We start from the raw sequence: 26,497 nt of genomic DNA, 5'->3' as shown, positions 1-26,497 counted from the left end.
ATGCAGGTGCACACGCTCTGCCACGCACACCGCACAGGCACACACACGTCCATATATTAACTCTGACTTATAAGTGCACCCTAACCAGAGGGCAATCGAAGAAAAATTATTACTCTTCAGAGAGGAATCGACTGCCTGCTCCCCGTCCGCCAGCGCAGTGCGGCTGAGATGAGATGAGCGCAGGGCATCCTGGGGCCTGGCCCGCTGAGCTGTGCTGGCTGCGTCCTGACGCCCCAGGTGGAGGCCCTCGCTGCTCCCCGGCGCGGCCCCCATGTCAGGGCTCCCTGTGCCCGGCAGGCAGGGTGGGACTGGCTGGGGTGCAGCCTGGGCCCGCACCACGCCAGCCACCCTGCGTGCTCGCCTGCCCCCGTCTCACTCCCTCCAGACACAGGCAGGAGAGCGGCCCGGACGCAGGAACACTAATGCCCAGGCGGCCACGAAGGAGTCAGCTCCTCACTGGCCTTCTAGGGGAGGCACCAGGAAAATCCAGAACTGCAGCCCCCACTCCGCCTGATGGAAAGGCCTGGGGTGGAGGCTGCCTCCGCTGTGATCGGCCATGTGGGTAGAAGCCCCCTCAGGGGAACTGTGTCAGGGCCTCCTACCTCCTGAGCAGGGGAGCTAGGGTGTGGCTGAGCCCCCCGCACTGTGTTGAGGGCTGGGGTGGAACTTGAAGCTGCTGCTGTGACAGATGACAAGGAGAAGGGGCCCCTTCCAGTCCAGTCCTGAGAGTGGGTGGCAAGATGACAAAGGAGAGGTGGATGTTTCCCTCCTTGGTGCCAGGTTCACATCCGGCTGCAGAAGACACAGCTCCTGGGTTCCCAGAGAAGGGGTGGGCTGGGGGTGCTTTTCCAGGGTGCAGGAGCCTCACGGAAGTTCAGTGCCTGCCGTGGACACGGCATCTCCATCTGGGCCCCCATGCTGCCCTGGAGAAGCGTGGATGCCCACGAGCACCTGCTGGCTCCCGGCTGGCGGATGCTGCCCCGGAGAAGCGTGGATGCCCACGAGCACCTGCTGGCTCCCGGCTGGCGGATGCTGCCCCGGAGAAGCGTGGATGCCCACGAGCACCTGCTGGCTCCCGGCTGGCGGATGCTGCCCCGGAGAAGCGTGGATGCCCACGAGCACCTGCTGGCTCCCGGCTGGCGGATGCTGCCCCGGAGAAGCGTGGATGCCCACGAGCACCTGCTGGCTCCCTGGCTGGCGGATGCTGCCCCGGAGAAGCGTGGATGCCCACGAGCACCTGCTGGCTCCTGGCTGGCGGATGCTGCCCCGGAGAAGCGTGGATGCCCACGAGCACCTGCTGGCTCCTGGCTGGCGGATGCTGCCCTGGAGAAGCGTGGATGCCCACGAGCACCTGCTGGCTCCCGGCTGGCTCCCACCAGTGTGGCTGATCCAGAGCACAGGCAGACCCTGTCCCTCTGGCCAGGCTCCGGGGTCCCCAGCTCCTCCCCACTACTTGATGGAATTCTTAATCGTCCACCTCTGTCCCGTGCAGCTGCGGAGGATGAGGTCAATGCCAGCCAGGCCACGGTTCTCCACCTCCAGGCAGCGCCCAGTGCCCTTATTCATAATGGCTCCATTCTGGGAGGAGATGGGGGTAAAAGGAGGAGAGAAAGAGAAAAAGGGAGGGAGAGAGAGGGGTTTAAATGCCATGGTGCCCAGCACATGGCCTCTTGTGGGGACAATCCCACCAGAAGTCTTTGTACAGGGGGAGGGATCATTGCGGACTCCTCTGGAAATCCTAAAATCAGACAACAAATAAGCTTCATCAAGTCTGAGTGGCTCAACCAGGTGATGAGCATCCGTGAGGAATGGTGTCATTATGAGGAATTTCCAGGGACATTCGAGGCCTGACTTTCTGAGTCCTACTGGCTGGAGGTACTTTAGCAGATTTCAGGGAAATCACCCCCATGCCCCCTCCCAAGATTTCTCAGAGCCAAAGCAGCCTGGTGCTGCTGCAGGAGTCAGGGAGGCCATCTCCCATGGCAATCCCCAGCCTGACACCCCAAAAATACGCTTTGGGTCCAGGCACCTGGCCCAGGGCTAGGGGATCGTTGGTGCATTTTGCTGGGTACCCTTGGGGAAGCAGATTGCCCTGTGGTCTTCGGCAGCCTCCCCTGCTCTGGGGTCCGGCCCTGTCCATGGAGCACTCACCTGGATGAAGTTCCACCGTTTGTAAAGGCTGCTCTTGACCTTGTCACAGTCAAGCAGCTGGGGCAGCCGGCTCTTGGAGTTGTCTACCAGGCAGCGGGTGTCGGGGAGGAGCGTGGTGGTCCCCAGGGCTCCCAAGTGCAGAAAGCCTTCCTTGGTGTAGCGGGCGAGCTGGGGAGAGAGAGCAGGATGGCAAGGAGCAGGCACAAGAGGCAGGGGTGAGGCCACCAAGGAAAACAGGCTCAGGTCTGCAGGTCTCACCCCAACCTCTGTCAGTGCTGTAGTCCTGGTCACCTCTCAGGCCTGTCACCCCCCCCCCCACACACACACACACACACCACCCACAGGAGAGCGCTGGCCGGGAAGCCCTCTGGTTTGCTAAGCCTAGATGCATCCACTCTCTGATTTTTTTCTAAGCATGTCCTTGTCCATGTTTCAGAAGTCTAGCCTCTTCCCAGCAACACTGGGGAGTGGGAATCAGTGCAAGAGCAGGACAGCTGATTTCTACAGCTTGGCTCTGCTTCCCGCTGGCTGGGCCACCTTGAGTACTTCACCTACCCTCTCTGAGCCTCCATTTCTTCCTAATTCGTACTTGGGGATGCATTAACTCTACCCTGCTGCAAAGGGCCTGAAGACGCAGCGCACAAAAGGAGAACCAGACATTATTAAAAAGCATTCGGTCCGACAGCTGTGGCTCAGTGGCTGAGCGTCGACCCATGCACCAGGAGGTTGCCAGTTCAATTCCTGGTCAGGACACATGCCCAGGTTGTGGGCCAAATCCTAGTGGGGGGCATGCAGGAGGCAGCCAATCGATGTTCTCTCTCATCAATGTTTCTATCTCTCTCTCCCTCTCTCTCTAAAATCAATAAAGGGGAAATTTTAAAAAAACGCATTCAAGCTCATAGGTTTTACAATAAATAAAACAGCAATGAGATACCACATTTTCAAAAAGAACCTCTTCTTCTTTTATCAAGGTTAACGTAAGATGGGCTGGAGGGAGGGTAAATTACTACAACCTTGCAGAAAAGGGGATTTCAAAATATACACTTTCTGCTTTTAAAATGACCCTCTCCTTTGACTCCATAGATTTAGAAATCTATCCCAAGCAAATAATCAGAACGGTGCACAAAAGCCTGTGTGTAGGGTATTTATTGCAACATTGTTTATAATATCCCAAAAGCTTGTGTGTAAGGTATTTATTGCAACATTGTTTGTAAAATCCCAATTGTGCAGCAACAGTGTCCCGCCCTTGCTTTCCCCTCACTCCACGCACCCAGGCGTGCTGGGAGATCGTGGGAAATGGCAAACATGGCCACACCCTTCACTCTCCTTTCTGTGCACCACTGGTAACGCGGCTTTGCAGTGATTCCCATCAAACAGAGTCTAAGTCTGCATCCCATGAATATTGGTGACTTGCTTTGGTCAACAGGATGTTGCAGAAGTGAGGATGTGCCTGTTCCTGAGTTAGATCTTGCATATGTCCACCCTCTTAAAACCCTGCTGCCCCCATGGCAGGAAGCTCAGGGTGGCCTGCCTGAGCGTGAGAGACCACCACCAGACAAGGGGATGAGGTCATCAGAGATCAGGTAGCGCTCCGCCAACCTGCTAGTTGGTAGGAGATTCATGAATGAATCCCACCAAGATCAGCTGGGCCTGGTCCGGATCACAGGACCCTCCAGCTGGCCGATGTACTCATGAGCCATAATAAATGCATACTGTTTTATGCCCCTACGTTCGGGATAGTTGTTATGGAACACTAGCTAACTGATACAGAGATGGTGCTGCCTGCCAACCCTTCCCCGAGCAGGGCTCACACCACGGCAGTGGCCTCCCCTCTCCTGCCTGTCCACGTTGTTGAAAACACTGTATTCCAACTTTTGAACACATGCATCCACCTGCCATTCACACTCCTTAGGGGCTGGGGCTGTGTCTCAATTATTTCATTCCTTGCTAGGAGGGTAGTCACAGACCAAGTTCTCAAAACTGATTTGTGGATGAGCACATTGTAAATCTGGTGAATGTCCTCATTAAAAAAAAAAAAAAATCAAATCCACATTTAAACTTTACAAGCATGTGTTGGAGGCTCCTCTGTGTACCCAGTCTGGAGACGGCCTTCTGGGGATATACGGACGGGCTGTGTTCCCACCGAGATGATGCCAGTGCAGGCTGGCGAGGGCATGAGAAAGCCTGGCCCGGTCTTCATGTTTGTTCTTATGATCCTAGGTGACTAGGGTGGGAGTGGTGATCACTGATATACAGCTGGTTCTCATATAAGAAGAAGATACAATGGCCAGCTTGCGGGCAGTGAAGGCATACTGTGCATCGTTTCTAAGACTGTACAGGGGGTAAATAGCAGAACTGTCATAACACCCTGTGAGGTACGTGCTACTACTACTCAGCCCATTTTAAAGATGAGGAAGCCAAGGCATGAAGACATCTGGACACCTGGCTAGGTCCTGGCCTCTCTTGGGTCCCTAGGGACCCTGTGGTTGGTGGCCCTGGCCCAGAAGCGGAGCAGCAGAGGGGCCTCCTCCCTAATGATCCGCTCCTCCTCCCAGAGCCTGGGCACTTCTGGTCATGGGTGGATCAAGAAGGCAACTCTGCTCAGGGACATGAGTGCCTCTTCTCCAGGGCATAAGATTCTCCTTGGGGGCTCTAAGCTCCTGGTGGTAGCTACTCAGAAACCCTCTGCTCTGATCCGAAAAGGGAAGCCCTCCTGACCTCCCCAAAACAAGTGACAGAGATTTTATTAAGTGCCCTTGAGAGAGATGCAGTTAACATGTTGGTTCCAAATCAGAGTAATTGTTACAGGCAAATGATAAGAAAATCAGTAACTCTCTCCTCCTCCTCCCAAAACAATGTCTCTGAGTATATTTAAATTCACCAAATGCAAAGTGATGAATGACAACAAGCTGCCTTTATGTTCGGGGGAAGATATACACAGCTGCTTATTGAAATTATGAATCAATCTATTATCCAGAAGGCAAATGAGCAGCGCTAAGAACATTAATTAACTAAACATATCTGTGACCCAGATGTTTAAAGAGCGAAGCTAAATGCCACTGGGAGTTAGAGTCTCTCCTTTCTGAGGTCTGCGAGGGCATGAAAACGATGAGACCCAGGCTGCTGTGTACACGGAGTGTGCAAAGGCCACATGTCACCCCCAAGCCACGCAGCCATCAGGTGGGCAGGGCGGCTGAGGAGGCTGCAGGATCTCTGCTCTGGGGGAAGGCCAGAGTCCCCGGAGACCACTGGCACAGGCTCTGCCGGCCCAGCCAAGGGGCCAGGGTCCGTGGAAGGGTGCTGCGGTCTGAAAGGAGGCAGGAGTTTGGTGCGCGCTGAGGCCTGACATCAACCCTGTCCCCCTTTTTGCTCCACTCCCAGACTGGAAGTCTGCCTAGTCCACCCCGGCTCCCTCCTGCAACGCCTCTGCTTCCTGTCCTCTGCATGTCCCGCAGGCTTTCCTGCTCCCGGGCTCTGCTCCAGCTGTGCCCCTGCCTGGAGATGCTGCTCATTCCTCTAGGACACTCTGGCGTCAGCATTCCCTGGCCGCAGTGTGAGCCTCTCCACGCCGCGTCCCCTTCTGTAACTCAGCTCCAAGTCCTCAGTGCTGGGAGTGTCCCCTCCTTGTGCGGCTCTGCGTCTCCACTCACCGGCGAAGGGCGGTCGGGCTGTCTCCACTGTGGGCTGTTAGGAGATGTGCTAGGGACACCCGTGCATACGGTTTTGTGTGACGTGTTTTCAGTTCTCTTAGGTGTATACCTAGGGGTGGGACTGCTAACTGTCGGGTCAGATGGTAAGCCCATGTCCAACTTTTAAGAAACTGTCAGAAACTACTTTCAGAGAAGCTGCACCACTTTACATTCCCACCAGCAATGAACCGGGGGTCCAATTTCTCCTCCTCCTGGCCAACTCTTATTACTGTGTTTAAAAAACATTTTCCCCCCTACCTAGCCATCCTACTGGGTGTGAAGTGGTATCCAATTGTGGTTTTGATTTGCATTTACTTGATAACTAATGGTGTTGAGCATCTTTTCATGTGCTTATCAGCCATGTGTGTATCTCCTTTGGAGAAATGTCTATTCAGATCTTCTGCCCATTTTTGAAGTGGGTTCTTTGTCTTTTTATTGTCGGGTTTTAAGAATTCTTTATATTTCTTGATGCTACACCTACTTCAGATATTTGATTTGTTAATATTTTCTTCCATCCTGTTGGTGGTTTTATCACTTCCTTGATAATGTCCTTCGAAGCACAAAATTTTTTATTTTTGTAAAGTATGTTTCTATTGATTTTTTTAGAGAGAGGGGAAGGGAGAGAGAAATAGAAACATCAATGTGAGAGAGAAACATCCATCAGCTGCCTCCTGCACGCCCCCTACTGGGGATCGAGCCCCAAACCGGGCTTGTGCCCTGACTAGGAATCAAACTGGGACCTCTCAGTCCATGTGGCGACGCTCAATCCACTGAGCCACACTGGCCAGGCTAAATGATTTTAATTTTAATGAAATGCAATTTATCTGTGTTTTTTGGTTGCTTGTGCTTTTGGTGTCATAGCTATGAAACCAAATTCAAGGTCATGAAGATTTTCCCCTATGTTTTCTAAGATTTTTATAGTTTTAGCTCTGACATTCAGGTCTTATGATCCATTTTGAATTAATTTTTATACAGGGGTGGGCAAAAGTAGGTTTGCAGTGGTGAGTGCATGAGTTTATCTTTGTATCATTATTTATCAATATGTACTTTCCCCAGTGAACAACTGTGAGCCTACTTTTGCCCACCCCTGTGTATGATGTAAAGCATGGGTGCAAATTCTTTCTCTGGACTCTCAGGACTGTTCCATTGACCTGCATGTCTGTCCTTACGCCAATACCACATTGCCTTGATTAGCAGTTTTGTAGTAAGTTTTAGATTTTTTTTTTCTTCTTTTCCAATATTGTTCTGACTATTCTGGGTCCCTTGAATTTTCATATGAGTTTTATTATTTTTTTTTTTATTCTCACCTGAGGATATTTTTTTCCATTTATCTTCAGATAGAGTGGGAGGCAGAGAGAGGGAAAGGGAGAGAGAAACATCCACATGAGAGGGACACATCCACCGGTTACCTCCCGCACGACCGTGACCAGGGCTGGGGACTGAACTGCAACCGAGGTACATGCCCTTGACTGGAATCAAACCCATGACTCCTTGGTCTGCCAGCTGATGCTCTACCGCTGAGCCAAACCGACCAGGGCTTCATATGAATGTTAGGATCAACTTTTCCATTTCTGCAAAAAAGGCCATTGGAATTTTGATGGCGATGGCACAGAATCGCAGACTGACCCCGGGAGAACTGCCGTCTTCGCGGCGGTGTGTCCTCCCCTCCACAGACACGGGAGACCCTCCTTATTCAGGTCTCCGCGCCTTCCTACAGTGCTGCTGGCGCAGTGGGCACGTCCTGTCCTACACATGTATCCCGAAGCACTTTATCTTTTGTGGTGCGATGGTAATGGTATCGTTTTCTTCACTTCCTTCTCCGAATGGCCGTCGCCAGCGCACACAGTGCGTCTCTGTGAACCGCAGGCTGCCACTTTGGTCCCTCGGGGTCACTCGGAGCTGCGGGCTCTGCAGGTCCCTGGTTCCCGCCTCCACGGGGCCGGGCGGGCCAGGGCCAGCTGCCGGCGGCCGCACCCAGTGCAGACCGTCCAGCCTCCACTGTGCCTGGGCCTCCCCCCGTTTGCAGTCACCTCTGATGACTCCCTGTCAGTCAAGACCCTTCCCACCTCTTCAGGGTCCAGATTTTTAAAACGTGTCCTTCCTCCTCCATCCCGACCCTGGCGTCCTCGGCCGTCACTGTCCTCAGAGGATCTCGTGTCCCCCTTTGTTCGGGAATTATGCCTCTTACCCCTCCAAACCCGACTTCCTTCACCATCTGTCTCTGCCCTCTCCTCGCTCTGCAGGTACCTCAGTCATTATTTCTCCCGTCTCTCTCGGTTCTCCCAGCAATGAGCACACCCCAATCCTTAGGGCCCCCAGATCCTCTCCGGCCACCGCTCTTATCATCTCCTAATTGTGTCCCTGGATTTCCTTCCCTAATTCCTCGGAGCCTTGCAATTCGGCTTCTACATCCACTGCTCACGGCAATCGCGCTCTTGAAGGTCAACAGGTGCACTAATTGTCACCATCACCTGCTTTTTACTCGTCTTTCTATTGGGCCCCGGCGGTGGGCCAGACGCTGCGCTGGGTGCAGGTGGTGTCACCTCCTCTCTCCATTGCCTTCTCTTGGGGAGCCTGCCGTCCTTAGGGCTCTCGGTAGCTTCTACATAGTAACTTTGCTAATTGTGCCAAATTTCTCTCTGAACCACACCTTTCCCCTCAGTTCCAGATCTGTCTAACTCCCCACCCGACATTCTACTTGGATGTCTAATAAGCATGTTAATTTACATGACCCAAACCAAATTCCTCCTTCCCTCGGTGCCCTCCCCTCCCCGCGACGAGCATCCAGCATCTGTTCTATCTTGGTAATGACAACTCGACTCTTCCAGTTGCTTAGACTAAACGCTCGGACTTTACCCTTTATTTGCCTCTTCCTTTGACCCCCCCCCATATTCAATCCATTGGCAAAGCACATATGGATTTCACCTCCACCACCTACCTGCTCCTGATCCCCCTCTAAGAACACAGTGTCTTCTTATAGACTATGTATTTGCCTTATTTATAGAGTATGTTGTCTGGCTCCCTCCACTAGAACGTGAGGGGCATGAAGGCAGAAGTTTTGTTTGTCGTCTTTTGTTTGGTTGTTTGTTTTTTTCACAGCCCCATCCCTAGCTCTTAGAAGTGAGCCTGGCACACGGGAGGAGCTCGATAAACTCGTGGCCATCATGAATGAATGACATAGTACCTGCCTTCAAGGAGCTCACACTTCACGCAGGGAGGCGGGGAGGGAAAGAGGCAAGGATGACAACGTGTGAAATAATGCTAGGAAGTATATTAAATGTCTCCTTCGAACCAAAACAGGAGGGCCCCCAATCCAGAAGAGAGAGGGCAGAGAAGGCTTCCCAAGGGGAGGGGCCATCGAGGCCAAATGAGAAAGAGAAGGCAGACCAGACCAGACAAAGACAAGAGAAGGTGCGAAGGCCCGGAGACCAGAGGAAGTGATGCTGAGTAACAGCTGTGACGGGGCAGACGTAGGCAGGGATGGGTGCACCGCAGATGAGACTGTGCCGCAGGGACACAACATGGCCACGAGGGCCACCTGAACTGCAGGATGGCCACGCTGGCTGCTCAGTGAGAATGGACTGTGGTCAGGCATGATGAGTGTCCCAGGGATGACGGGGGACTGAACTCAAGTGGCGAAACGGAAGGAGGAGCGAACATGGCAGATCTGAGAGCTGCATCCAAGTTAAGAATGACTCTACCTTGCTGGGGAGTTGAGTCCTTCATCATCATGACATGACACACTTTGTCTTTACTAATGCACTGTGAAGGCTACTTTGTTTGTTACGAATACAGTCTCCCCAGCTTTCTCTCCTTAGGATCTGCCTGCCATTCCCTTCCCACTCTTCAACTCCAACGTTCCTCTCTCTGTGTGTTTTAAACGTGTCTCTTGAAAACAGAATACTCCTGGAATTTAAAAAATTTAAGGTGACAGTCTCTGTCTCTTAACCAGAAAGATTAGTTCATTTGTTTGTATTGTGATTGATGATATGTTTGGACTCAGTTCTACTGCCTGGCTTTGTACTTTCTCTGTGTCCAGCCTTCCTTGTTGCTCTTTGCCTTTGTTTGGATTGGCTGTATTGGGGGTTATCTGTTGAAATGTTATCATATTTCATGGTTTCCCTCTACACATTTGGAAATTATATTCCCTTTCTAGTTTTTTATTGTTCATTCTTGAAATTTAGCCATTAACAACTGAGCAAAATCGAATGTTATTCAATATCTTAACAACCACTCCCACTCATTAAATTTAAGGACATCAGGATACAACATCTGATCACCTCCTTCGAAATGTTCAGACTTTTGGATATATTTCCCCAGAGGAACGAATAGACATTTTTCTTATTATTTTATCTAAGAAATATTTGTTCGGATTTACTTATATGTTTATAAATTTCTTCGAAATTCATTCTTACTTTAAGATATTCTTCTGGGTTCATTTTTCATCTTCTTGAAGTACTTTCCTTAGAAGTTCCTTCGGTGATTGTCTGTCATGGTAAATCCACTCAGATTTTGTTTATCTGAAAATGTCTTGGGGTGATTTGTTACTCAGCAAAAGCTAATGGATACAATCGCTCTTGTGCACCTAGAAAGGTTTTTAAATTGAATTTGTTTGCGATGATCTAGAATCTAGTTATGCAGTACTGGGGAGACCCTTCAAAGGATCTCACCTGCTCTGTTGTTGGGAGCTATCTCATCACCTGTCTATAGGTTCACACATAAAATTATGTCCAAGCCACGCTCTGTGGAATTTGCCACTTCAGGATGATACTCATTGTTGCCAAGGCAACCCTGAAGTAGATCATGTGCTACTGATGGGCCAATGGGTGATGCTTTCTCCTCTGAGTTATGACTGCCTGAAACTTGCTGACCCTCACTGTTCCAGTGGTCAACAGACAACTGGCTCCCAGAGCCCTGATCTCGCCCAGGCTCTAGGTTTATAAACTTGAATCCCCTCTGCCCCCTCCCTCTGCGTCACCAACGTTCAAAGTCTTACAGTTTCTGCCTCCATATGTCTCTTTTACACATTTCCTCCTACTAGCCCAGGTGAGCCTCCTCTTGAACCCGAACTGCTGCGGGAGCTTTGTAACTGGTCCTCCTACCTCCAGGCCTCCCAGTTCCCAGCTGTCCTACCCAGTCCTGCAGGTTCAACTCATATCACCCCTGCTCCAGCCTTCCATAGCTCCCACTGCCCACCGACTTCAGGGTAAACTTTTTACCACAACATTGCACCAGGGCTCTTGCAGGCTTGACTCTTGGTCTGTTGGCTTAGTCTGACAGATGCTGAGAGTTCTCAAAACCAGCCAACTGTCTTCCCTCGGTGGAAGATGGCCCCACCTACCCCTACCTTCACTGGTCCACAAGGCCCCCACCCAGATATGATCGCTTCAACTTACATAATCATGTATTTTATGAATGTGTCTTTGCTTGCTACAGGTTTTTATTGTGGTTGTTTTAGAACATCTGTGTCCTACCCATTTTTATATAGCACAAGAACCAAGAAAAGTACCTTGCAAAAAGCAAATCATCTATAAATGTCTTTTGAATTGAATGGACTTATTCTAGGTTTGGCTGCTGGGGCCAGGAGGGGAAACGAACATCATTATCCACAACACTAAGGCATTAGGGGAAAAAGCCCTCTGAGCTCCAATACAGTTAATTCTCATTTAGGAGGAGAAGAAAACAAATTTTTCTATTTGAGATCATCTAAGAGGCACACATAAGTATTAACCCAGATTTAACAGCCTTGAGGGAAACCTAAAACATTCAGGGTATGGCCAGATACACAGGAGCCAGCCAAATGATCGTGGAACGACTCTGGAACATACAAAATCCACTGGCGTGTTAATAAAAGCGTGGCTTGCCACTGCCTTCATTTAAGGGTCTTCCTCATCACGTTAAAACCACGCCTAGGCCGGGTAGGAAATCACGGCTGCATGAGAGGTGGTTTCCCAGCTTCCACTCAGCACGCAGAGATGGGCTGCATTGGTCAAGCCTGCTCTGGGGTGAATTTCTTTGTTGCTTGGCTGAAGCCACACGGATGGTTTCTGGTGACTGTGTGTGTGTGTGTGTGTGTGTGTGTGTTTATTCTCAAACACAAACAGCCTTTCTCTCCCACTGTCCGGGCGTGCCAGGTCCAAACTGAATACAAGAAAGAGTGTCTGCACAGTGTATCTCAGAGGGGTCGGGTGGTGGCTGCTTGGGAACTGGGGGTGGGGAAAAGGGGCAAAAGGATCTTTGGGGTGGGGAGGTGGAAACTCTGTGTACTGATTGGGGAGGCAGTTCTCAGACGTGTACGCCTACCAAAACTCATCAAATTTATACATTATTTACTTAAATATTTTATCTATCTATCCTCACCCAATCCTCTTCAGATAGAGTGGGAGGGCGGGAGAGAAAAAGAGAGAGAAACATCGATGTGAGGAAAACACATCAATCGGTTGCCCCCTGCACGACCCTAACCACAACTGAGGTCCATGCCCTTGACCGTAATCGAACCCGCGACTCATTGGTGTGTGGGCCTATGCTTTAATTGCTGAGTCATACTGGTCAGGGCAAATGTTTTCTCTTTTTATTATTATTATTGATTTTTTTTGAAGAGAGAGGAAGGGAAAGAGAGATAGAAACATCAATATGAGAGAAAAACACCAATCAGCTCCCTCCTGCACGTTCCCAACTGGGAATCGAGCCCACAACCTGGGCATGTGCCCTGACCAGGAAGCAAACTGGGACCTCACAGTCCATGGGATGACATTGAAGCCACTGAGCCACACCAGCCGGGCCAAATTAATACTTTAAATAGGTACACTTTATCGCATTTATCTTATATATCAATAAGGTTAATAAAATATATATATATATATATATATCTGGGAGCTTAGAAGGCATGTTAGAGAACCAGTTGGTTTTTGCAGAGAGCCAGTTCCTGGAGGTGGGAGGGTCCCAAGGGCCTCACCCCTCAGCCTTCTCCTTTCTGTCAATCACCACTCATCATGCGGGATGAAAACATGCCTCCAGGAAATGCACTTGCTACTGAGACTCAATGGGCAGACATATTTGTGCCACAAAACCTTGGGTCAAGTTTCCTGCAGAGACAGGTGCAGGAGCGGTTGGATCAGGGGCAGTGCCAATGGAGGTGAAGGGGCAGGGTCTGGTCCACACAGCTCTATGGAGGGGGCCCCAGCCTCTTAGAGAGGGGTCCTAAATGTGGGGAGCACCAGCATGAGGGGATGGATGGCAAGCATATGGCTGACTCCAGCTCCCCAGGATCAGGACCGAATTCCCGAGCATGCTGTCCAAGCCCACCCAGACTCCTGAATCGGTTGGAGGAGCAAAGACTCTATTTTTCAATAAACACACATTTCTTTCTTGTCTGTGTGTGTGACACAGGGAGGTCCATGTGCATACCGGGTACAGTGTGGAAGTGCTGTGAACCCTCTGCTCCCTTTGAGCAGGATCTTAGTTAAGTCTGCCTCACTGTCTCCTCTGGCTACTTGAAGCAGCACCCCTGGCTTTGGGCTGGGTCATCAAAGGGGCAGAATACAACATGGTTAAGGACTTGGACTCTGAAGCCTGCTTCTGAAATCCAAACGCTGCCACTTAATGGTTTTATGACTGGGCCAGTTATATGAGCCCCATGGGACTCTGTGTCTTCATCTTCCAAACGGAGATAATAACGGGATTGCCCCGAGCGAGAAGGTGGGCCCCAGTCAGCCCTGTATGTGTGTCCCTCGGTGTCCCTGACCTGGTGGAGCACCAGTGGAGGGTGGGCCTTGCTTCTGCTTCCCTGCGGACTCTGCTCTTCCTGTGGCTCCCACGTGCCCCCACGTGCCAGCGTTTCCTGTCCCTAGCTCCTTCCCGGCACTCAGCCACTCGAGGCTTCCTGTTTTGTCCCCAAGGACAGGGTCTGCGCCCCGAGCAGCCACGTCCCCAGGCATCTCCCAGTCCATCAGGCTCTCCTGGCTGGGTCCATGGTTTCTTGTGTTGGGTCCCTGACCTCGGGAAGGCTGGGGGGCCGCCCCTGACCTGTTCCTGCCCTTCCTCCTTCCCCCACTTCACTTCCCTGGTTTGATCCAGAGTCCACATGCCCTTGCCCGGACCAGGCCAGATTCCTGCAAGGTGCAGGCCCCGCATTGGACTGGGGTACTCAGCTCTGTGCCCCCAATGCCACCTCATTGCCCCCAGGTCCTGAGCTCTCATGGCCTCTCATCTCTGACTCGCACCCCTCCCTCGCCCCTCTGCAGTGGGAACAGAAGAGCTGAGCCTGTCTGCTGCTCTGGCCATGTTCCCGGACAAGTCCAGGCCCACCATCTACTTGATCAGCCTCGGCCCGCAGTTCAGAGCCTTAGCAGGGGAGTTAGACGGGGCCTGGGGACGACGTCCGGGTGCCCTGTGAGAGCAGAGGTGAAGGTACCCTGCCACAGAACGCCCGAGGCTAGCTCCAGGTGTGGACGCCCCCACCAGCCCCGCTCTGCAGGCCTTCTCCTGGGTCTGCGCATGTGCATAATGTTATGTAACCAAAGGCAATGACCCTAAAAACGCGTGGGCACGCTCCCTTTTATACTCTCCACTGAAGACTTTATTTTTTCCCTCCTGATTCTAGTAGCCAAAACTCCCACGGCACAGTGGCTTTTCCTGCCTTCTCTGTGGGCCCTCCGACGGGACTGGTCCTCCCGGGCTGCTGGCTCTACCCTCCCACCTGGGCCCCGGGCTTGTGCCAGGCTGGCGCCCTGGGCTCACCTCCTGCCACAGCACAGGCCTGGCCGAAGCAGTTGGGCCCTGACTGCAGCTGACACACCGCGTGACTCTGTTCAGCACTGAATGTCTGTGGCTCGCCCACCGTGCCCGCCTCGTAAGTCGGACACAGCGCTTCCCTGGGGTCTGGGCCCTCGGCACGGTACACTGTGCCGGGTGGGCCAGACACTGTCGTTCTCCGAGGGGGAATCGGGCTGGCAGGTCAGTCGATTCCTGCATTTCTGTCGAGATAAATTCATGTTTCTCTCAGGAAAAAAAAGAAAGGCTTACACTTCTGCTCCCATATCCCATAATTTGACCCAGGGGAAATTTAGCTTTGCTGAAATTAAGGCTACAGAACACCTACTTTCTGAGCACGAATCCTCAGCATTCTCTACATTTTCCACTAATGTTGCAGAAATGTGATTAGTTCCTTTCTGTTTGGTCTTCCGCTCCCCTTCACTCTGTCTTCACCGTGCTCTCCGGTTCCAGCCCCCGCCGCACGCCACCCGTCTCCTCGCCTTCCCTGAGAGTCAAGCTTCCAGAAAGTTCTCTCCATCATGTCTCCACCTCCCCGCCACCCTATCTGCCCGCACCCACTCCAGTCTGGCCTCCACGCCACACTCCGTAGGGAGTCCTCACCCTGGGTTTCTTTGTTACTACATCTAACACAGGGCGGTCTGCCTTCCTCTGGGCGGCGACAATCGACGCCACTGGTCCTTGGCTGGTGTGACCATCTCTCTGGTGTCAACTGCTCCGGCTTGTCACCCACTGAACGGGGAGCTGCCTTAGGGCCACTGCTCTGATGTCGCCCCATCTGTCCTCGGCACCAGGTTGGAATGTTGGGCTGCTGGGATTCCCAAAGCCCACTCTCCCCAAAACTCACATTGCCCCAAACAGAACGTCTTCCTCCCCTGAAACCTTGGTCAGTTCCTGGCCAGACCAACTCTGTACGGGGAGGATACTGAGGTTGAGCCGATGAGAACCCATCCTCGTGCACAAAGCCGTCCTGCAGGGCTTCTTGGGGTCACTTTCAAGATGTGTCTGGCTGACCCTTCAGTCTCCAAGGAGGGCACAGACTCAGGCCCCGAGGAATTCTGTGGTCCTGAACCGAGTCTTTGGGGAGCAGTATCAGGCCGTCAGGATGACTGATCCGAGTCCCTTGCCAGCAGGGCCCGTCACCTGCTACTCAGCCCCTGAAGCCACAGAGGGAGCCATGAGCAGGCCATGCAACCAAGGTCAGTGTGTGCTGCCGGGGGTCCACACGGTGGCATCCCAGCACTGCCTGGTCCGTGCCCTTTACATGACCCCCCGCTCCCGAGTCAGGCCGGTGGTACGGTGAGGACAGTCCAGGACATCCTGCTCCCCACCCCTGGTCTTCCTCTGGCCTCCTCCAGTGGGAACCCAGACTCCTGAGGCCCCGACATCCTGTACCAGTGGCTCGAACCCCACTAGCCCTAAACTGCTCCAGATCCACCCTTAAACCCGAATGGCCTGCTCTCAGAGCCCCTCCCTTCCAAACCAGCAGCATTCCACAGTCATCGGTCCACAGACACCGCGGACGCAGAGAAAAATCAGAACTCTGAGCTAAGCAGCCAACTGGCATGCTGTACTAAGGGCTGCACCCCGACCTCCGGGCCCCAGTCCCCCTTCGTGCCCTTCAGAGGCAGGGGCAGTGTTTCTCTGTTAAGCCGGTGATGTAAAAACAATCTAAAAAAACAAGATTTTCTTAAAAAAAAAAAAAGGCTAAAAGCAAGCCTCTGAAATAGGGTGGTAGGATTGTGGATGATTTAAATGTGTATTTTTTAAACTCCCTGTAATGCATCTTTAATAAAAAAGAAACAAGATTAGCAGTGCCTTTGAATTTGACAGCTCTGGGCGGGGTGGGGTGTTCAGGTGACAATGTGGCCATGTTGCTCAGTGTGACACAGTGCCTTATTCCAAGCCCAACATGGGTCCCCTTTTCTGTTGGAGAAAAGTCAACTAAAATACTAAAGAGAGTCCAGCCGGTGTGGTTCAGCGGTTGAGTGTCGACCCGTGCACCAAGAGGTCGCCGGTTCGATTCCCGGTCAGGGCACATGCCCAAGTTGTGGGCCCGATCCCCTGTGGGGGGCATGCAGGAGGCGGCCAATCGATGCTCTCTCTCATCGATGTTTCTATCTCTCTCTTCCTCTCTCTCTAAAATCAATAAAGAAAAAAAAAATTAAACAAAAAATACTAAGAGACATAAAACTTTTAACTCAGAATCTCTACTGGAAAACAATTGATGGTTGTAATTCTGATTTTCTGGATAGAATGCTTCCCCAACCCATTCTGGCAAGAAAGAAACAGCATAATGGTTCCTCCTGACTCGGGTCCCGGGCGGTATCAGCGCCACGTGCATGTCCTCTGTACGCCACTTGGGAAGTCAAGATCTCTGTGGGTAGACTCCGAGACCCACTTTCAGGGATAATTAGAAGGAGGGAACTGGGAACTGGAACTCGAAAAGGGAAGCAAAGCAGCTGGCAGAGAAAGAGGCGTGGGTCCCCCAAACCTGGGGAAGCAGAGGCAGCACCCTGCCCTCCGTGGAGATCTGCGAAGCGGCCGGGCGCCAGGGAGGCGCAGGTGGGCTGGATGGAGGCGGGGCCCAGGAGGCAGGAGCTAACAAACCCAAAATAATGAAATCAGAAATGTTTTGAATATTTTTAGAGAAGATGAGGCGGAGGAACAGAAAAAAAGGCTCTTAAATATTCCCACTGCAACGAGGCAAAATGAATTTATGAGTGTCTCCCTGGAGCACAGGGGAGGGTGTTTCAATATTGCATAAGAGACAGCATGGAAGTGAGCAATGCCAAAAAGCCACGGTGTGGCACACGGCACCGGTTCTCTCCCGTTTCCCCTGTCTCTCTTTTGTGCATGTGGTCAGTTTTCCTAACAACAAGTCCCTGCCCTCACTCCTTCAAGCCTGTTTGCCCTGCTTTGACCTTACGGTGCTTTCCAGGTATCAGAAGGGATTACTGGGTTTGCTTCCTACCAAATGTGGGAAGCCCTTGCCCAGAACCACAGGTTGCTTCTGTGGGGCAAAGCCACTGTTCCTTGTGTCTTAACTCCAACGTGTCCTCTGTGACTCCATCCCCTGAGCCCCAACACTTACATGACTTTGTTTGGAAGCCAAGAAGCTGCTGAATGTCATTACGTTCTGCATTTCCAGACACCTTCCACATGCTATTAGCTCGCCAGAGCCGTGTCACTCCAGTGGGGCACTGTGCCTTATTGGCACAATGCATCATCGTGACAAGGTGTTGGATGATGTAGCGCTTAAGAGATGAAGCCATCAGAGAGTAAGTCCAAGATCAGATTAAATTTAATTATGGGATAAAAGAATTCTCATCTGTCATTGTGGTGATGAATTAACTAAGGGGAGAAATGTGAGCTTCTCAGAAAAGAGGGGAGAGGAAGAATAAAACGTACTGGTAGAAGGACAAACAGAAGGAACCCTGTGGTACCCTCTCCGGATCTCAGTGAATCAGGAAGGTCCTCGGCACAGAGCCTGACACCCCTCAATTCCTCTCCATGGTGCACACCTTGTCTTAAGAATGTCCCACTACAGAGAGGAGCTGTTTCAGAGTGCTACTCCGGGACCACTGCACTCGGACCCTGTACTGGTCACGCCCTGTCCATGGCATGGGCTGCTGCAGAGCTGTGGTCCTCACCCGGGAGGAACCCACAGCAGAATCAGTGGGGACGTTCTATGTTTGTACAGGCGCAGCATCCATGCAGGGTCCCCTGCACCTTCCCAGGGGAGCTGGTCCTCAGATGTGGTGTGTGTAAAGCGCTCGGGGCAGAGGCAGGATTCACTACAAAGGGGCTCAGGGAATGTAGGGGGTGGCAGAACCACTGTGTGTCTTGACTGTGGTGGGGCTACTTGACCACATGTTTGTCAAACCTCACAAAATTATACATTATAAAGAGTGACCTTTACCTTAAAACCCAATTATATACATAGTATTATACTGTTTATATAATTGGGTTTTATGAATTATGAATGAGTATACTGAAATTGTATTATAATTTAAAAATATTAGGCCGGGGCATAAAGCATAACCTGGACCTGTCCCGGCAAACAGAGATACACCTTCACCATTATATGTGAAGGCATATGTCTAACACACGGCTGTGCTCATAACAGATGATGGATAATTGTGTGGATTAGAAAAAAGCACTTGGAGATGCCTGTTAACATGCAGATGCTGGGCCCCACTTTAGTATGCCTGGGGTGGGACTCGGGTCAGCATTGTCATGAGTTCCCGGGGGCTGGCCATCCTGTGGACACACCTGGGATGCTGGGTGGGAAGCCCCGGGCCTCTCAGTACTCTGTCCCTGTTGGCCACTCCTCACCACTTGTCTCGTCTCAGCCAATTGCCTTATTGTCCCCCAAACATGGCGTATGCCCCCCACCCCCTCGCCTTTGATCCGACATCCCACTGGCCCGGCTCTGGCTCTCTGCTTACTCAGTGCTCTCTCCCATGGCCCGCTGTGGGCTAGAGAGCAGCTGGGGACTCAAGGACCTGAGACAGGCTCCCGATGGCACAGCAGAGTATCCACGGTCAGGAGTCAGCAGACTTGAGTCTGAAGGGTGGGACGGTGCTACCTGAGTCTCAATTTTCTTGTCAGTAAAGGGGGAAGCCACTACTTACTGACTGGATTGGACATGTTACTAAAATAGAGGTGGCTTGCCCTGGCCGGTTTGGCTCAGCGGTTAGAGCATCGGCCTGCGGTCCAGAGAGACCCGGGTTCGGTTCCCGCTAAGGGCACGTACCTCGGTTGCAGTTTGTCCCCGGCCCTGTTTGGGTCATGTGGGTGGCGACCACTCGATGTGTCCCTTTCACATCGATGTTTCTCTCTCTCTCTGTCCCTCCCACTCTATCTGAACAAAAAATGAAAAAATGTCCTCGGGTAAGGATAAAAAATAAATAAAAATTAAAAAAATATAAATAAATAAATAGCGGTGGCTTTGTCAGCAGCCTCTCAGCCCCGGGTCCCGCCTCGGCCCAGCCTTGCCTCTGGCCCGGGTGCTCAGAGCCGTCTGCAGGCAGGGCCGGAACGGGGCTCTGGACCCCACTACAGCCTGTCACACGGCTCGGCCCTCAGGCCAACGGTCAGCTCAGAGCAGCCCCAGAGCCACGGGAAGAGATAACGCCCCCTGAGCACTGCACCCCCCACCCCACCTCTGCCGTGGAGAGAATTCAGAAGCGTGGATGGGGAGGGTTGATGGAATAGGCTGGGAGAGAAGGCAGGAAGGTGCTGGCTGAGGAGGCCTTTCCCGTGCCTGATACCCCCTTGGGGACACCTTGGCTGCTCCAGCTTGGGGACCCACTGACCTGGGCCCAGGATGGCAGCAGCCTGGAACGGGGTGGAGTCCGTGGCATCCTTAGACCAGACCCTGCTCTAAATCGGGTCCAGCCGACACAAAGGCTGCTGCCGTGTCCTTGATACCCTATTTTTAAATCAAACGTAGGCTCAACAAAGAAGGGCATGGTAGACTAATCCAAATCAGTGACCAGACAAAGCCACGGCTGGCAGACACGGGCGAGCGAGCGGGCGGGCTCTCTGAGTGGCTGGGAACAGCTTCCATCTTGTCGACAAACAAGTTGCAAGACAGGAAATTGCCCTCCTCAGTGCCCATGTTATCTCTGTTTAATTGCCGTTTGATAATAAATGACAACAGAGTCCATTAATGAAGCTAACAATGTCCACGGAACACCAATTCCTTCTTTGGGGAGTCACCTTAGTAGAGAGCCTTGATTCAGCCTCCTGAGCCCACAGCACTTTATGACGCTGTTTAAAACGATGCCCAGGCCCGAGACGGGTGGGGACGACTCCTAGTGCAGAGGGAGCTGTGTAGGAGGAAGGGGAGAGCCCTTGATGAGCCAGGGCAGGGGGGGCCTGGGGGCTGGAGGGCAGCAGTGAGCGTGCACTATAATTCTGAACATGTGGTAGAACAAAGAACAACATTAGATTTACTTGGAAGACAAGCACAGCCGACTTATGCATCCCAGAACCGAGGGAGCAGTGAGCCTGCCGCCCCATGGTCAGCTCCGTGGCAAGAAAGGGAAGTTCAGCGCGCAGGTGGAGCTGGCGAAAGGTAAACCGCACTTATTTCCGGCAAAGGCGGGGGCCCTGGGCTGTGACTGGCACTGAGCTCCCAGCAGGAGAGGAGGACGTGGGGCCTGGCTCCTTTCTCCACAGGGAGCAAACCAGTGGCCATCGTCAGGGCAAAGACTAAGTTCTGATCATGTTGTCTGGGAGATGGGCACCTGGGCATACCTGCTAGATCTGTTTAGGACCCCGAGGGAGGGCATGCAGTAGGAGTAAAGGCTCTGGATAGAAGGGTGAAGAAGGTCAAGTTCATGGCGGGATCCGTGCCAGACTATGCCTAGAGCTGTGAGCATCATAAGGGCATTAGAGGGTGTTTTGAATACCAGGACAGACAGAGAGGGCAGGGGGCCTTCGAGGCAGTGGCCACAGAAGGCAGACAGTCACTTCAATGCACTGGTCCTCAGGGTTAGCGGAGAGCTTACTAGTGGCTTAAAAATCTTTCCCCTGAAACACTCACTAAAAAGCCTAGCAGCATCTGAAGGAGCCTCAGGAGACATTCCTTAAACCATCCTTACTCCCCCCTTCTCATTCAGAGAGGATGGTTTTGCAGACCAGTTTTTGATTATGTAAATATTTAAACACAGTAGTATCTAATCATGTTATAGTTAATAAGTACCCAGTTCAAATGCCACCAATTCAGAAGACTGGACAAAGAAGCCTGGGAATTAAGTGTTCTTCTCAAGCTATTCCTGGGATGTCCCTAAAAGACAGTCCTGTACGGCAATGTGGCCCAGAAGTGGACTTCCCCGGGGCTCCTCAGTGTCCAGGCTTCTGCTGCCTTCCTGGATCGATACCACCATGTCCCCAACCCCCAAACATCTTGCCCAAGACCAACTGTGGCCCGTCACTGGCTTTTCATTTGTCCTGTCCCAAGATGCAGCCTCTTAAAACACTGACTTGACCATGCCTTGCAGGCCAGAGCTCCCCACCACAGCCATGGCTTCCGGGGTATGTCACTCCTTAGTCCCCAGGCGGGGTAACTGTATGTGGTTAGTAGAGGCCGAAGGCCAGGACGGTTCCACAGCCGGCCTCCCTCCTTGCACCCCTCTGGTCTCTCTGCGCAGCTGAAACATACCGGCCCCCAGAGGAACACTTCAGTGACTCTCCATTGCCCTCAGGGTCAAGTCCCAGCATCACTCGCATCAGCTGGGAACTTGTGAAAATATAAAATCTCAGGCCCTCCCCTGACCTCCTGACTCAGCTTCCAGGTGGTTCCGCCGCGATGGAGTGTGGGCACCCGTGCTGGGGAGCACAGCTTACCTGCCGATCGGCCTCTCCATCTCCCTCCTCTCTCAGCTCTTCCTCCCTCCTCGCACTCCAAGCCCCCATCAGACAGGGCCACCTGCCTCCCAGCACCCTGCACCCCGAGCTGTCTTGCTCTTTCCACACTTATTATACTGTAGGTTTCCTGCATCTTTACTTGTCTCTCTCCCTCAAGTATACACCAGAGCAGGGTGGATAACTTATCAACTGCCACATACGACTGTGACTAGCGCCTGCAGTAGGTGATCAAGACGGACTTGTTGAGAGAATGAGTGCTTGGACAGACGAAGACACTCACTGCACCCGTGTGTCCGCACTGCCTTTGATGCTAAAGCCCCATTTCCCAATGGGAAGGAGCTGGTCTTCCCAGTCATTGCCCTGCTCCCCCGGGCACTTGTCGCCAGTCGTAAATGGTGGTAGGGCTCAGGACATAATCTTCAGTCCCATAGATGAGATCTGAACTCAAAATGCTTCCGTTGTGCTAGAGGGTCTGGGTTCCAGTCTTCTTTGGTAACGGACACTTGCCTCTCCATGCCTCAGTTTCCTTATGCCTCAGTTTCCCAGAGTGGCAGCAAGGACCAAAGAATTCAGGATTGGATCTGTGTGGCATCCCTCTTTCGAAGGACCCATCGCCTCGGAGGGAGGCCGGGCTCTGGGCTAGAACCACCTGTGGTAAGAGTAGAGGGAACACAACTCTTCTCTTTCCTAGTACTGGCTTACAGGAAACAAAGTTTTCTGAGCAGAGAAGACCCATGAGCCTTTACGTATACATGTGTGAGTATGTGCATATACATGTGCATTTGCATGTGAACAGGTGTGTTCATAGGATGGGAGACGACAGGAGCTGACAGGGTACTTTGTCGGGTGTCTTGTTTGCACAGGAGACTCGCTGAGGGTGGCTCTGAGTCAGACATCTAGCGCTCCTCTGGAATGGAACAATAAATGTCTTCCCAAGTTGTAGCTTGCCTTTTACTACTGCCGACTGACATAAAAATGTTTTAAATTTTGTGAATGTCAAGTGGAATGACATTTCTTAATATGTTTATTTCCAATCTTAGAGAATTTCTGCTAAACTCTTTGTGTACACACACACACACACACACACTCACCACTGGCTAGCACAAAGTTGTCGAAGGAAATTCATTTACCAGGCTCTGTTTTCAATCTGTTGGTTGGTCACTTTGTCCTTTTTGAGTTGTCTTGTGTGTTGCCGAGATCAGAGAACGCGTTCTCTGAAGTGTACCGCAAGCACCTTCTCCTTCCCGCCGGAGCCTGGCTCTGTACCAGCATTACAGCAGGTCACACTTCCCAGCAAACTGACGATGGCCTTCCAGGGCGGCCACGTCAACCGGGTTTTCAGGAGGGAATCGGCTAACTCTGTCTCTGCGGTTGTAAGCCAGCCTCAAAGCTGGTTATAATTACAACACATGTGCTTGCCTCCTAGAAAATGACTCTCATGTTTATTTACATTTTCCTTTCAGTATGACACATGCCCACGGAGCCTCTTAGTACCTGTGCTGATGCAACCACTTGTGAATCTTTCCCCTGACTCGGAGAAACAACCAGAAAGCTCCCCCAGAAATGGGTAACAACTACCCAAGCAGAAGACGATGAAAGGTACCAGAAGTCCCACAAATCCCCTGTGGGCCACGGCATTTACTCCTTTCCTGGTCAGAGATGGCTCCTACCTGGGGTCCCCAGCCGTGGCACGGGTACAGTATTGCTGTGTGGTTCTCCAGTGGCCCCTGGTCCAAGCAGACGTCTTTTGCCTTGTTGTTGCGAAGCTGCAGGGAAAAGCAAAACATCGCCCGTCAGACCACATCCGGCGGAGCCGCTGCTGCCCTGCCACCGGTCCACAGCGTCATGGTCCCAGCTCCTCAGTGGGAAGGCCAGGCAACACCCCACATCAGGACCAAGGCCAGCGTCTGGGCGGCGATCCCCCTGCAGAGCCCTTCAGTGGATGCCGCGGACACAACCCTGTGCCTGTGACCCTCACCCACACAGTTCCCCCACTGCCAGCATGAAAAAGGATCTCAGGAAACTTGGACATGGAAACACTGGTCACCCACTGGTCATCCAAAGTGGACTTCGGCACCAACACTGGTTTCAATAGCCCTGGGAAGCGGGGGTCAGCTTCTCGGGTCATTACTGGCTCGGAGGCATGGGAACTAGTAATGGAACCACAAACCAAGCCTTGCCATCATGCAGAGCACTAGTACTATTTATTTATATATTCAACAAATGTGTACTGAATGCCTACGCTGTGCCGGGCACCATCCTAGGGGTTCAGATGCACCTGCGGAGGGACAGACCAAAGTCCCCAAGACAAAACTTACCTAATTCCATCCTCCAGCTGCACTGTGTTCTACATGGGTGTCCACGCCCCTCCCCACCTGTGATCTCAACCAGCAGGAAAACGGCTATGTTGGTCTTCCCCATGTCCACACGGTCCCCTCCAGATTACATTCTCCATGGAAACCAAACTAACCAGGGGCAAATCCAGAAGAGGGGTTCAGCGACTAAGGGGTTCGGCCCCTGAGCCGAACGTTGAAAAGGTTACATGGGAAGGATGCTGGCAATGTTCTATTTTTCAGCCGGGTGGTGGGGACATGGATTTTTGCTTTATATTATTATTCTGCACATGCATGCTTTATGTACACTGTGTCTGTATTGTCCTCACATAAAGAATGCTTCCAGCCCTGGCCAGTTTGACTCAGCGGTTAGAGCATCAGCCCACGGACCAGAGGGTCCGGGGTTCGGTTCTCTCTAAGGGCACGTACCTCGGTTGCAGTTTGTCCCCATTGGGGTCATGTGGGTGGCAACCACTCGATGTGTCTCTCTCACATCGATGTTTCTCTCTCTCTCTTCCTCCCTCTCTCCCTCCTGCTCTATCTGAAGATAAATGCAAACATGTCCTTGGGTGAGGATAAAAGAAAAAGAATGCTTCCAGGGAAAAGAAAAATGAGAAACAGTGAGCCAGGGGCTGGGGCAGTGCAGGCCACAGGGCAGGACGGGCTGACTGTGTTCTGAGCAGCAGAGCTGGTGGCCGATGCTCCGTGCACACGGAAGTGCTTCCGCATGGGGAAGGCAGTGTCTCATGCACGCAAGTCAGGACACAAAGTGTACACACCTCTTCCTTTAAGAATTATCTTGAGACCTTCCAGCCAACAGAGGTAAATACAAATTTAAAACCAACGAAAAGTGAACTATTGTCTAAGCAAGCCTGGGCCCTGACACTGGGTGTGTGGTAAGGTAGAAACGCCAGGGCCGACACCTGCCCGGAGGTGTCTGTCTCCCTTGGTCACTGCACGGGCGTCTGGTGCGGGGACAAGAACTAGCAGGAGTGAGCATTAAAGTACAGTTGTCTGAATACTGATAATCTGTCACTAAGCTGAATCGGACAACCAAGTTATTCTTCTAGAAGGCATAACATGCAAATAAGGTGTAATCATGTTTGGGTCTAAAACCCCAGGTAATGTTAACAAACACTGGAAAGTTGAAGAGGCTGGTGAAAAAGTGTGTGTGCAGCTTCAACGTTAATTACGTTAATTACATAGAACCTGACCTTTCACTGCAGTGGCTCAGAGGCATTTTGTTTTTTTGAAGAGAGAAAGGGAGGAAGAGATAGAAACATCAATGAGAGGTTATCATAACATTATCGAAAGCAAGGCCCAAACAATTCAAATAACTAGAAAGATTTAAAAGACAAAAACAAGCCAGGTTAAACAAAAAAAATTAGGAGAGAGAAAGGAGCACAAACCCCAGAAATGTTCATTGGCCCAGGGAGAGTCTCGGACAGAATTGAACACGAGAAATGAAGGGGGTGAGCAGCCTGGACAGTATGAATTCACTCTGCCTCTCCCCTTTCCACCGCTCAGGGCTCTGGCGTGGTGAAAAGAACCGGCAAGAGTTGAGTGTTAAAAATAGAGAGATGCAAATTAAAACAACTATGAGGTATCACCTCACACCTGTCAGAATGGCCGCCATCAACAAATCATCAAACAACAAGTGCTGGCGAGGGTGTGGAGAAAAGGGGACTCTAGTACACTGCTGGGGGAATGCAGACTGGTGCAGCCACTATGAAAACACTATGGTGTTACCTCAAAAAATTAAAAATTGAACTGCCATTTGACCCAGTGATCCCACTTCTAGGAATATACCCTAAGAAGCCTGAAACACCCATCAGAAAGAATGTATGTACTCCCATGTTCATAGCAGCACTATTTACAATAGCTAAGATCTGGAAACACCCAAGTGCCCATCAGTAGATGAGTGGATAAAAAAGCTGTGCTACATATACACAATGGAGTACTATGCAGCTGTAAGAAAGAAAGATCTCTTATCATTAGAGATGACATGGAGGGACCTGAAGAGTATTATGCCAAGTGAAACAAGCCAAGCAAAAAAAGACAAATATCACATATTTCATTTATTTGTGGAATATAATGAACTAAACAAACTGATGAACAAAACTGACCCAGAGACATACAGGTCGGGTACAGACTGACAAACCCCAAAAGAGG

At 51.6% G+C, this 26,497-nt stretch overlaps 1 protein-coding gene across 1 annotated transcript in view; it reads right to left on the bottom strand.

Annotated features, from left to right (window-relative positions):
- Positions 1 to 1,331: 1,331 nt before the first annotated feature.
- The window catches only part of GALNT17 (polypeptide N-acetylgalactosaminyltransferase 17), a 433,455-nt gene continuing 408,289 nt past the window's right edge, over positions 1,332 to 26,497 (bottom strand). The window contains exons 9-11 of the mRNA XM_036279727.1: positions 23,663 to 23,758; positions 2,152 to 2,319; positions 1,332 to 1,578 (exon numbers count right to left, since the gene is read on the bottom strand). Of these exons, the coding sequence (XP_036135620.1) occupies positions 1,450 to 1,578; positions 2,152 to 2,319; positions 23,663 to 23,758 (393 nt within the window). The 3' untranslated portion in view covers positions 1,332 to 1,449. The remainder of the gene's footprint in view (positions 1,579 to 2,151; positions 2,320 to 23,662; positions 23,759 to 26,497) is intronic.

The sequence above is a fragment of the Molossus molossus genome, unplaced genomic scaffold (genome assembly GCF_014108415.1).
Source record: "Molossus molossus isolate mMolMol1 unplaced genomic scaffold, mMolMol1.p scaffold_m16_p_3, whole genome shotgun sequence".
In the NCBI taxonomy this organism is placed as follows: Eukaryota; Metazoa; Chordata; class Mammalia; order Chiroptera; family Molossidae; genus Molossus; species Molossus molossus.
This window is presented reverse-complemented; position numbering and strand designations above follow the sequence as displayed.